This window comes from Platichthys flesus, chromosome 11 (genome assembly GCF_949316205.1).
Source record: "Platichthys flesus chromosome 11, fPlaFle2.1, whole genome shotgun sequence".
NCBI lineage: Eukaryota > Metazoa > Chordata > Actinopteri > Pleuronectiformes > Pleuronectidae > Platichthys > Platichthys flesus.
In genome coordinates, this window is record NC_084955.1 from 21,857,723 (window position 1) to 21,871,245 (window position 13,523).

General features: G+C 37.1%; 1 protein-coding gene and 2 long non-coding RNA genes across 3 annotated transcripts in view; all 3 read right to left on the reverse strand.

Annotated features, from left to right (window-relative positions):
- Positions 1-9,967, reverse strand: part of LOC133964775 (B-cell receptor CD22-like) — a 29,317-nt gene extending 19,350 nt beyond the window's left edge. Inside the window, exons 1-3 of the mRNA XM_062399016.1 lie at positions 9,733-9,967; positions 8,891-9,166; positions 336-620 (exon numbers count right to left, since the gene is read on the reverse strand). Coding sequence (XP_062255000.1) covers positions 336-620; positions 8,891-9,166; positions 9,733-9,967 — 796 coding nt within the window. The remainder of the gene's footprint in view (positions 1-335; positions 621-8,890; positions 9,167-9,732) is intronic.
- LOC133965624 (uncharacterized) lies at positions 1,726-2,818 on the reverse strand. The gene is made up of 3 exons (XR_009923884.1): positions 2,780-2,818; positions 1,900-1,973; positions 1,726-1,799 (listed from the first exon to the last, which is right to left on the reverse strand). It is a non-coding gene; the product is annotated as an uncharacterized LOC133965624 (long non-coding RNA).
- A 1,162-nt stretch (positions 9,968-11,129) lies between the features above and the next one.
- Positions 11,130-12,507, reverse strand: LOC133965623 (uncharacterized). The gene is made up of 3 exons (XR_009923883.1): positions 11,940-12,507; positions 11,254-11,327; positions 11,130-11,165 (listed from the first exon to the last, which is right to left on the reverse strand). It is a non-coding gene; the product is annotated as an uncharacterized LOC133965623 (long non-coding RNA).
- Positions 12,508-13,523: the final 1,016 nt, after the last annotated feature.

The window sequence follows — 13,523 nt, forward strand, 5'->3', positions numbered from 1 at the left end:
GCACATTATGATTTTACAGTTTTTCTTCCCTCTAGTCTGTGTTACATGAGTTTTTTGTGAATTTAAAAATTCTGCAGAGCAAAAAATTTAAATAAATCAGTGGTAAAGGGAGCTCCTCTCCTGAAACTCCTAAACTCCTCGTCAGCAGATACTCCTGGAGCATCACAAATACCCCATAACTGCATCATGTTCACCTAGTGGCTAATCGGACACGCCCCCTCATGAAAGTAATTTAAAGCGAGAGCAGAGGCTGACATTTCACACACAAGCTGGAAGCAGATGAACAAAGTATTTGAGTTCATGTAAAAAAAAAATGGAAACATCATAGTACTTACACAGTACTTGTATGCACACTGGTTGACTCTTATCCCCTCCACCAATGAGGTTTGAGGCTCTGCAGCTGTAACAAGCTTCATCTGCTCTTTGTATTCTTAAACTCAGCTCTCGTCTGTTTGTGTTCTTCCACAAAGAGTCAGTTTGTTGATTTTTGCTGCGGTACCAGGAGTAAGTCGTCGGGGCAGGATTGGCATCGGTGTCACATGTTAACGTGAGAGAACGACCAACTTTCACTTGGTTATCAGAAGAGCCACTGACAGAAATGCTCGTCTTCCTCGGCTTATCTGGAAAAAGGACCCAAGAGAAATGACCTTTATCTCAACAACAGGTGAATCTGAAACAGAAGATTCTTTCAGGTTAATTCACAACCCAGATAGCACACGGATGTGGACCACTTCAGGCAATGATCCATCACTTCTGGTCTTCTCCTGGCCCAGGACAAATCTGGACCAAGACACTTGCTATGTGAGAGACGTCCACTAAGAATGTAATATTGTGAATACTATGCAGAAGATTTTAGTTCAGAATTCAACTTAAATTAATACATGAATGTGAAAGAGGTAAAATGACTGAAAATCACAGACACGCCACAAGTTGATGTGGATTCATACAGAGCAGCCTGGTGACACTGGTGGACATTTGAGGGTTGTGGGAGGATGGAGCCAATCCCCAGCTGACTCTGGCTCTGAGAGGTCGCCAGCGTATCACAGGGACGACATCCAGAGATAAATATCCATTCACATAATTTAGAGTTTCCAAAAACCTCATCCCAATCTGCATGTCTTTGGACTCTGGGTCGAAGCTGGAGTACTGGGAGAGAACTGATGTAGACTGGGAGAACATACAAACCTAACAGAAAGATCACAGCAAAGTTTGGATTCGAACCAGCATCCTTCTTAGAATAATAATAATCATAATCATAACAGCAGGGTGTTTTACCTAAAAGATAGAACATCAATTAAATTAATTCATCAACTTACATATAACACTGACTTTAATATAATCTGTTATGTAGCCGACTTGACTGGGAAACTATGTAGAGTGAAGCTTTAGCCAAACTGCTCTAGAGTCATAACTGATCTAGAAGAGTTCAAACCATCGACTAAAAGTGAAGCCAAAGTGTCTAGATCGCCACCTGGTGCCTGACTGCGGAATATACCTCTCCTTTTGAATTTTAGTAAATGGGACATGGACCAAAATAAAGTAAAAACTCAAATCATCCAAAATGATCTCAAAGATGGATTCTGTAGTTTTTATCACAATTTAATATTCAAATGTTAATTTTTCATGTAGGTTTGGTTATTAATTATATATCCACCCGGAGGAGCCTTGTTTGCTCGAGGCATGAAGGACACATTCGTCCACTAATTGTAATTTTATGTATATTCTGAAATGTATTTTAATGTTCAGATTTTGATTGTACATACATTCCCCGGGAATTCCAGGCTTATTTGTAGAAACATCTGTTGGTGAAAACAAAAGTGGAGAAGTCAGTTAATTTTTAATGAAAATGTTGGAAAAAATATAAAACATTGTTTTAAAGTGGAGAAATAAAATCCTTACATTTTATTAGGGCCAGAAAAAACAACCACGTGACTGTCTGAGCCTCCATCTCATGTGGGACTACAATTGGATTTCTGAAACACATAAAAACTGTTAAGTGGTTAAAAACAGATCACAGAACTTTCTCTTTTTACTGTAAAAACGTTTATTAAAAGTTATTTTTCATCTTGTCTCAAAATTTCCTTCTTCCTCTTTCCATTTCTTTTACCGACATTTAGAGTTATCTTTGTTTTGTTCCTCATTTCAGGTTGGTTCTGAACTTGTTCACCTCACCTCTACCCAAAATTTGTCATTTATTAAAGGAAATAAATGCAATTATTTTAAAATGCAATATTTGGGCCACATGTTTTAGTTTATCCGCGAGTTCAATTTATTTTTTCCCTTTAATAACTTTTTTCTTTTTTAATTGTATTTTGACATTAGCCACTTGTTCAAATCACTTTTTTTCAAAGAAACCCCAGAACATATAAAATATCTTGACTGCAAAAATAACAGTGCCTTTATTAAATTAAAAATTGTGATCCTTTTATTCTGAAATATACAGTTTAAATAGTCATATCTGGCTCTTTGGTTTCATCTCAGTCTTTAGGGAACTACGACATGTGAAACTGATGTTTGAGTTTTCATTTGGAAAAAAGTATTTCAACTGAATGGAAGAAAAAGGGTTTTAAATTATTATGAATTTTATTATTATTATTATTATTATTAATAAGTGGTCTGGATTAAAATGTTACTTTGGAAAAAATCATCTTGTTTAATCCACAAAAAATACAATTTGTAATCAGTATATATACTGTAAATAAAACTTTTGAAACACTTTATTTTACTCTAGTAGATTAACATCATGAGGAGATAAATAACCATAGAAAATTGTTCTTACCTCAGGAGACCCACTTGTATCAGTCTGTCACACACTGCCTCTCTCCGAGAATGAGACAACACAGAAAAGGGAAGTTTTCACACTTTGAAAGGGGATGGAAAAAAATAATTAGCATCTCCTTTCATGCAATACAGTTCATTCAGGAGACTTAATTTTTAAATTGTCTTTCTTTTACCTTAATTGTAAGGTTGGTACCCTGAGGCAACTTTAACCAATTAAAATTATTATTTTATGATCAATATTTGTTTAGCTATGAGAGTGCTAAACCATAATGGATGTAATGCCCCTCCCAGCCACTTCATATTTTGGCGCTGTTTCCCCTTTATGTCCTCCTCTCTTCCTCGACTTTTCCTTCAACTTCAGTGACTGACAAAGTTAAATGAGTGTTTGACCAGAGACCAGATTAATGATAATGATCTCACACTTGTTTTTTTACAACATTTTGAATCTGTATGATTTTTTATGATATATAGGATATATTTCTTGGCTTAGACCAATCCATGTGAATGTGTACAAATGTCTACTGTCCCCAGCCAAGTGGGAGGACTGTCAAAGGCTGTTTAATATGTTTTATTTTCTCCGTAACAATGTCTACACTGTTGCCCATATCTGTTATTCAGCATGTAAATGGAATAGAACATTGAATAGGGAAAGTAAATAGTATATTGGTTCTAATTAAACCATTGATCGTTTCAGGAATCCACGTCCTGAGAGATCCTCTGCTCCTCATACACCTGAGCCACCACACAGTAAGATGTTTCCATGACTCTTTTTTTAAACCTATAATATGCTAAGTTACTACATCTACAAATATGTGTTGTTGATTTGTATATCTACATTATCTGAAACGTTTCCAACAAATCTCCAACCTAGAGAAGTGAGCAAAATCCAAAATGTAATTCAAGTAACAAGCTTCTGCATGCACCTGTTGCTATAGCGTCTTAGTTCAATATGCGAGAAAGGAAGTCGTTGAACGTAGCTTAACATAACTTAAATAAAACGTTAATTAGTTCAAGAACAGTTCTGCTTGAGGCACTTAAGCTAGATTTAGTTCTTGTTTTAACAGAAAGACAAAAACATAACCTCCGCCAAAAACACCAAGATACTTCATAATGCCATCAAACTATTTCCTCTGTTTTCATTGTTTTGATTTAAAGATCCCTAGTTGAAGAAGTTAGATATTGTGTATTTAAGTATTACTTAAATTTGTCTTTTATTATACAGTCTATAATAAGTGCTGTTGACTACAAAGACTGCTATGATCCTGTTAAAACAATGTAATAACCACATGTTCTTTGGCAATTAGAATGGAACTTACAGCCTCAAGGTAAATACACACCTAGCAGAGGTATCATAATAATATGGTATTTACTGTAAAACACATTTTGCTTATGTGGATGAACTGTTTGAGACATGTTTCTGTAGCTTAAATACAAAATGATGCAAACTCAAACACAATGGTAAGTCATTCATTCTATTGTCCACTGACATGGTTTAGAAGCTACTGTTAACCAATAGCTGATCTCCAACCATCTTAAAATGTGCATATTTAGATCGGGGGATACTTCCCTCCGGCAACTAAAATACTAACTCATTGATGCACCTGTATGGAAATGTAATAACTCATCTAATAATATCATAATGTCTCAGAATTTGTACTTTTACTTTTGATACTAAAGAGTTTAAGTTCAGGATATAGTCATATACTTGATTTTATTTAACTCAAGTGAATTTAAGGTTTACATGGTCCGTTGATAGAAATGCATCACAGGATAATGTCCATTTCATAATGCAATACGTTTTGCGTGTAGATGCATTCTTCAGAAAACCCTTTCAGGCTGTGACATGTTTACAAATCCAACAAAAATGTTAATAAACTTTCAAGTTCATAATTTGTTCGAACATATTTCATTTTTATTTTGAGCGACAGGATATTTACGTTTCAGGTGTGTGGGTTTGGATTAAGTTCACAACACTGGAAAGCACAAAAAAAACATTCAGCAGTGATTCTCAGCATTTCTTGTCTAACTGCATGTTATTTATATATATATATATATATATATAGATTATATAAAAAGTTATTAATACAATCATTTTACACTCACATGATATACATTTTAAGTTGCAAAATAAGGATTTTAACCGTTTATCCCTCACAATTAGCTATTCTCACTATTTTCCCCAGAACCTTTAATTGACATTTTCAAATATTTTGTAGGACAGCGAGGAAATGTGAGATTTTTTTTACATTTGCTCCCCTCTAGGCGAGCTAAAATGATATATCAGTCAAATTTACACATTTCCCATTAATTCAGGATGTTTTCTAGCAATGGAAATTGTCAGAATGTCTTCAGGACAAAGAGCAGTGAAAATATGATTGTGGTCTTGTGACTTGATCCACTTACTTTTTCCACTTTAAAACTACCATAACAACACATGTTGTAATTGTTAAAATCCCGACAGCTAGATTGTCAACCACTAATATCGGACTAGTAACAGAATCCCATTGACCATGGGGATTGGTCAATTAAGCAGATTTATGATTATTATGATTCATGTGATCTCTTGCACACCCTTGCTTATCTGCACATTGTTTCTCTGTCCAATTGGCAGGGACAGGGATATTGTTTTTCTCTGCGTATTTCGAATACCAGTTCATGGCACTTGACTGGAGCAAGGCCATGGAACTGGTCAGCTAGTTGTTCCAAGTGTTTTGCAAGCTCCTCCTCCATCTCGTCTGTGAATATTCTCTTTACCTCAGCTACTGCACCCCAGGCTACTGATTTTATTTCCCCTTTCTCTTTTTTCTTTATGAATCTTTTGAGGATTGTCTCAATATTTCTATATTGCGCGATGTCACAGACGGAGATAAAATTAAATTAAAAAAAAGACTGCCGACCTGTCACTGGTTAGTGATAGTTCCCTCACTGGCTTAATGCAAGGGGCTGGACTGACACAAACAAATCAAATACCGTTTCGTTCCTGATCCACCAATCAAAAGAGGAGTGTTATCATTTGAACACAAGTTGCACGTATGCTTCCGAGTATAAAACTCACTGCAGGCATGGTCAGCGCTCACCCTCACTGAGACGACACCCTGCAGAGTTTGTGTGATTGCTATTGTTTCCTCTATAATTCAGATATTCATTGCTTTATAAACTGTCTTTTAAAGAATCACTCCTTCCTTAGTAATACCTTCCTGCACTTGCAGCAGGCCTATTCGTAGCCTAATCTTAGCCTTAAAAATGATCCTCCTTTTCGCGTCGACTTATTTGTGCGAGGCAGGCTTTTTAAGACTGACTGCGCTCAAAACTAAATATCACAACCGCGCACAGATCGAGGATGACCTGAGGATATGCCAAACGTTGCCCCAAGATTTGAACGTTGTCTCACATTGACAGACCTGCAAGATTTTTTTTTTTAAGATCACAAGAGGCCAATAATAATAACAGTTTCCTAATGAGCATTAAAAACACTTATGATTATTATGATAATGATAATATTATAATAATTGGTCTATTATCATTAATTATAATAATTATAATAAAATGATACAACTACCTCTAACCAGCTTAAGGGGCGGGGACCCAGCTTGCAAAAGTTTGAGAACCCCTGCTTTAGATTTACGATTACGACCTATTTGACTTAACACATGAACTCTTCAGACTCTCTGTGATGACTTATTGTGAATATAAACTTCCTCAGGCCCGAGGTAGCTGTAAAAAGCAGGACGAGAACATCTCGGGTCAAATGTTGATGTTAGCGTAAATACTCTCTTCTTCTTCTGAGCTGCTGGAGTCTCTGTTGCTCGTCTGATGTCGGGGCGTCGCTGTGAATCTCACCTGTGGAAAGTTCAGCTCCACTTCACCTTCACTGGTGTGGTCGTCAAAGAGATTTGGAGATGTTGGTGCACGTGCAGTTACATTATTAATGTTTTCATAGTCGGGCAGGCTCTCTGGTTCATTCTAGGATGAGAGTGGAGGTAGTTTATAGATTATTTGAGTGACACTCTCTGGATGTAATGCACAATAAAGTTCATACAAGAATCAAATCTGATTATTTTAGGACTTGCAGACATTTTCCTTGATTTAATTGTTTTGTTCGTTGCACAGAATAAATGAGTGAAGGGGAGGTTTCATCTCCTGACGAGTTTTGTTTCCTCTAACCACATGATTATCAAGCAGCAACTGAATCGCTTCATTTGTGGTCTAAAATGGATGCTGTACAGGTTGTCTTTTAACTAATGGCCCCAGTATACTGAGACATAAGTGTACTGATAGACAGCTACTGACAGGGCAAACAGTGAGGGCAGGATATGGAAGAACAAGGAGGGAAAAGCAACAGCTTGAAAAGTAAAAGACATATCTGCCTGTAGAGCCAGATTAATACTGATGATAGAAGATGGAAGTCAGTAGCTCTACATGGTCAATTTGAGGGATTGTAGATATCATAATAGATTATTTTATTCATAATTTTTAAATATGATGTGCACTTGTTGTCTTGTTTCAGATCCCTGATTCATGTGTTCTCAAATAAAACAAATAACACATTCTGGGACTTTGCAGGCTTTGTAATATCACCTTTAAAATATATTTGATAACATAATATTGAAATTATTACATAATTTAGAGTGTTTACAAGAATCAGTAGTTTTACAGCTGTTACAGGTCAGAAGTGATGAAGCAGAGGCTTAAATAACCTGAATCTTATACCTGTACTCTCCATAATCACTGTTTCCTGTGATTTCCAATATACAAACAGCCAATTAGAAATAGATTTAGAAGTTTCAACGACCGATAGTGAAATAATTAAAAAAATCTATTGTGCTGAGACAATGTTCTGACAAAAAGCCACCATGACTAGACACTATGATTTAAACAATTTTTAACACACACACACAAACAAACAAGATGGGTCATTTCTGTCCAGATGTTTTCAAGAAAGAAGTAGAAACAAATTATTACCGAAGAAACAGAATGGGATTTGCTGTTTGTTGTTCCTTGTTGAATAGATTTTTTCTTCCTGAATCTGAAAACATAGAGGGACATGATGTGGTTACACATGTCGAACCATCTCTGAAATGTATTTATTTAATCAAATTCACTTCTTATTCATTCACCTTAATACTACGATGACTAAAATGATAATTATCAGGAGAAGTAGAGCAGGAACGAGGAACTTCAGGATGTGCAGAGAGTTTCCTGTGGTTTAAAGAGGGAGGATCATACAAAGCTTGACCTTTGACCTTGGACTACCAAAATCAAATCAGTTACTCCTTGATTTGAATTTGGGTGTTTGTACGAAGGACGTATGGACGAACAACAAGAAAACATGATCTGATATAAACCTCCCACATGTCTCCTGAGCAATAAAACACACAGTTATAAGACCTTGAAATTCACTCACGTTCAAACAGACGGACGGGATCAGACAAACTTTGATCTACTTCATTTTGTGCGATGCAGTAGTAGACTCCTGGCTGGTTTGAGTACACTGTGTGGTTTTGATGCTCGGACACAAGTTCATCCTTTTCCTCTCCCTGACTCTTCCTGTACCATGAGTAGTTGTGGACTGGGGGAAAGCTGTGACTGAAGCAGCTCAGCATCACGGAGCTCCTCCCGTCAAGCTCCTGCTTCTCTGCCGACAAAGTGATGTGTGTGTGTTTTGGAGAAACTAGCCGGGAAATTCAGGAGAAAAGACAACATCATTTTCTGAACATCATCAAGATCAAACCTGAATAACACAACAAGTAAAGTGACATTATTGCTGCTCTTTAACGCCAGAATGAGAAAGATATGAAACTTTTTTACGCACCAATTTAAGGTTAATAAAACAATAAAGGATAAAACAGACAAATGTACCTTTTTTTTCTCAGCAATTTCTCTTTGAAACAAGTTACAGCCACTGATGTTAGGTAACTGCTGCTTTTTTAACTTCAACATTTTTGATCAGGTTTGCTAAACTTTATCTTGAAAGACATCACATTGTGGAGTAACGTTTTCTTCTTTTTGGAACCAGCACGTCTGATCAGTATTTACTTTATACACAGTAATGTAGAATATATCCTCCTTGTTTATCCATTCATCATCACAAGTGCATCATTCTACTCACATCTGACTTTAACCTCAGCTGGCTGTGACATTCCTCTTCCAATGTCATTGGTGGCTTCACAGCTGTACAGTCCACTGTCAGAGGGACTGGCTGAATTCACCCTGAAGGTCTGAGTCTGAGTCTGTTGGATGATTTCCTCTCTCCCATCAGTCGTCTTCCTCCAGGTGACAGAGCTCACTGGTGGGTTGGACTCGGCAGAACAGCTCAGTGTCAACGACACATTTTCCTTCACATCAAGACCAGGATTGGCTTGAACTTTCACATTGTTGGGACTGTCTGCAGTAACCAAAAATATAGAAAATAGAGAACTGTCAGATTTAACCACTGTCCAATATAATGGTCTTTATAATATAGAGTTATCTAAATAATATATGATTTTTATTTCATCAGGGTGGAATTTAACGTAAGTTTGGAGACAGTGGACTAGGGAGCACAATAAATTTGCAAACCTGTGAAAACAATACATTGTATAACACAATTACACAACAAATTATACTATAAGAAAACGTATAACTGCTTAAAGTCACAAGGCTTCAATATCAACAGAATTATATTTTACTCTTTTTGAAGAATTACAGAGATTTAAGATAAAGTACAAATATTGCAGTACAAAAATACTCCATTACAAGTACAGGCCCTGAATTCATAATTTAAATAAGACACAGAGTAGATTATCAGTGGTTACTTTAGGTCATTCATTTCTCAGGTGTTATTGTTTCAACTGTCAGTAAAAGTTTATAGAAAAGTACATGAATAAAGCTACTTTTTCATAGATAGATTTTTAAAGGAAAGTTTGTTTTGATCTGTTAAGTTGAAAAAAAAGACGCAGCTGAAACACTCACATTTCACCACCAACTCCTTCTGCTTGCTGTCCTTTGAGCCCTCAGTGTTCTGGGCACGGCAGAAGTACAAGCCAGCGTCGACTGAAGTCACAGTAAACTTGTAGGAGAGAGAGTTGATGGGTCGTGAATAAAGATTATTTGTGTTGATCCTCATCAAGGTGAGAGTTGACTGTGGGAAACTTTCAACAGTGCAGCTGATGGTGATGGTCTGACCTTCTGTGACCTCAGACCTCATAGACAGTATAGGATCAGTGGGCGGGTCTGTAGAGAGGACGCAGAATCTTCTTTAAAGTAGGCACATTATGATTTTGTTGTTTTTTTCCCCTTTATTTTGTGTTACATAGGTTTCTTGAAGCTCCTGAACTCCTCGTCAGCAGATATTCCAGGAGCGTCAAAAAACACCCCATAACTGCATCATGTTCACCTAGTGGCTAATCGGGCACGCCCCCTAATGAAAGTAATTTAAAGCGAGAGCAGAGGCTGACATTTCACACACAAGCTGGAAGCAGATGACCAAAGTATTTGAATTCACTTAAAAATCACTGGAAACATCATAGTACTTACACAGTACTTGTATGCACACTGGTTGACTCTTATCCCCTCCACCAATGAGGTTTGAGGAGCTGCAGCTGTAACAAGCTTCATCTGCTCTTTGTATTGTTAAACTCAGCTCTCGTCTGTTTGTGTTCTTCCACCAAGAGTCAGTTTGTTGATTTTTGCTGCGGTACCAGGAGTAAGTCGTCGGGGCAGGATTGGCATCGGTGACACATGTTAACGTGAGAGAACCACCAACTTTCACTTGGTTATCAGAAGAGCCACTGACAGAAATGCTCGTCTTCCTCGGCTTATCTGGAAAAAGGACCCAAGTGAAAAGACCTTTATCTCAACAACAGGTGAATCTGAAACAGAAGATTCTTTCAGGTTAATTCACAACCCAGATAGCACACGGATGTGGGCCACTTCAGCTAATGATCAGGAACTTCTGGTCTTCAAGTGGTCCAGGACAAATCTGGACCAAGACACTTGCTATGTGAGTGACGGTCCACTAAGAATGTAATATTGTGAATACTATGCAGAAGATTTTAGTTCAGAATTTAAATTAAATCAATACATGAAGACAAAGTTGGGGGACAAAGCTTTTGAAACAAGAGCCCTGAGGCTCTGAAACCACCTGAACGAGGACATACAGCAGACTGAGTCAGGAGCTGAACACATACTTTTATTTTACTTCATTCACTGATTTTACGTACGTCTAATTTGTATTATTTTATTTGTAGTTTTATGACAGATTTTCTAATTTATTTAAATTTATATTCATATTGTGATGTGTTTTAACTTGTTTTGTTATTTGGGAAGCACTATGTAACCAGGTTTTGAGAAGTGCTATTAATACATACATTCAACGGGACTCACAGGATCACTTGTAGAAACATCTGGCAGTGAAAAGAAGTCACATGTGAAGAAGTCAGTTCATCTTTAAACAATAACCTTGTTTAGAAAGAAGAGAAATAAAATCCTTACCGTTTATAAGGGCCAGAAAAACCAGCCACGTGACTGTCTGAGCCTCCATCTCATGTGGGACTACAACTGGATTTCTGAAAAAAATTAAAAGATGAAAAGTGGATAATAAATTCATTAGATCACAGAACCTTTTCTTTTTACTGTAGAATGTGTGATCAAAGTTATTTTTCATCTTGTTTCAGAATTTCCTTTTCCTCTTTTCATTTCTTTTACTGACAGTTAGAGTTGTCACTGTTTTGTTCTTCATTTCACACAAGTCACCTCACCTCTACATGTAAAATATGTTGACTGCTAACATTTATACAATATTTATTACATTTTAATATTTGAACCTTTATTTTGAAATATACTGTTTAAAAGTCATATCTGGTTCTTTGGGTTCATCTCAGTCTTCAGGGAACTTCGACATCTGAAACTGATGTTTGAGTTTTCATTTGGAAAAAAGTATTTCAACTTAATGGATAAAAAAGGGTTTTAAAATATTATTATTATTATTAATAATAATACAAAAATGTATTGATCTTGATAACAGACATATTTATGAAAAAAATCAGATTGTATCATCCCGAAAAAAATACAGTTTGTTGTCAGTGTATAAGCGGTAAATACAACTCTTGAAACACTATATTTTACTCTAGTAGGTTAACATCATGAGGAGATAAATATCCATTGAAGCTTGTTCTTACCTCAGAGGACCCACTTGTATCAGTCTGTCACACACAGCCTCACTCCGAGAATGAGACTCTAGAGAAAAAGGAAGTTTTCACTTTGAAAGGGGATGCAAAAAAATGATTATCATCCCTTATCATTCAAGCCAGAAGACAGCTTCTTGTAGGTGTGATGATTACAGTGATAGCGTTTGCAGCTTCTCACGGTATCTGCAGGTGAAGTCTTGTTCACAGGCACAGAGCAGTTTTCATTACTTCAAATTCATTTTGAGAATATATGCTCAAATAGTATTCACAGTGTCTCTATTTAAAACTTCATCTAACAATGTGAAACTTATCAAAAGGGTTTGTGAAGAGTTGAATAAACATAAAAGTGCAGGTGAACAACACGTAAACAGGAAACATCGCACACAGAAAAAACCATTTCACTCCCCGAGAGCTGCAGCCATGATCTTCTCGTCATCGGCCGCCATTTCATCAATGGCGCCGTTCAGAGCTTGCAGCATGGCGGTGAAGGAGCGGCTGGCAGTTGAAACTGCGGTTTCCCATTACAGCAAAGTTGATCCTACTTTTCCTTCTAAGGGAAACTCAGGCCTTTGAAAACTTCAGCCATTTCTGCAGAGAGACACAGAGTGAATTATTAGAAGAGTCACAACAGGTGCTTTGATAAAGAACAGATATGATGGATACTATCTATCATCTATCGACTAATTCCACTAATCTCTCTCTATCTGTTTAGTCTGTTGTTCTGTGACTTTCATATCTGGAGAAGCGTTCATCTTATCGGCTTCACACGTGACCTGTGTATTGTTAAGGGCCCAAGGAAGTGCAGTGTGGAACTTGTCGTGATTTGGACACGCAACATGTTCAATAAGAAGCTGATGAGCTTTGAATAAACAGACGACCAGTGCTCTGCAGCAGAGGCGACTGGGACCATCAACGGTTCTGTGGACTGAGTCCCACAGTCGGCCTTTAGTTGCTGTGGCAAATCGAACAGGCACGTTTACAACTGGCTCTGGTAACAGTAGATACAACAGGTGTCTTTGCAGTAGTTATGATAAAGCATTAACTTAGAGGAAACCTGAACTAAAAAGTTAAATAATAATAATATATTAATGTTATATTCTTAAGCAGTACTGTTAGTGGAGGAAAGTAAACATGTAAATATTCTCCAGAACTGTGCATTTTTTTTTTTTATTACACTTCTTCTCTACAACTTATGACCCTTCACATGTCTTTAGTTGTTCAGGAGAGCATGACCCAGACCGATACCTTCATCTGAAGTAACTTAATCAGCTCCATGCAGGTCGGGACCTCGATACTATTTAACAATGCATGTATGTGGGCGGTGGGTGAGTGAGTAGGAGGTGGAGTGGATCATCTTCTGGTGAATCTACAAGGTAACGTAGTGTTGACGTCTCCTGCTCGACCTCCAGACCGGAGTCGGTGACGTACAGGGGAGATGTCTGTTCTCCTCCCGGGCTGAAGCCGCTTCTCACTTCAGGGTTCACACCCTTCACTTTCTGCAGCAGTAGAGAAATAACGGAGAAGCAGAATTCATTTTACAACACACAATAACTGACACTGTCTATCTTTATACTC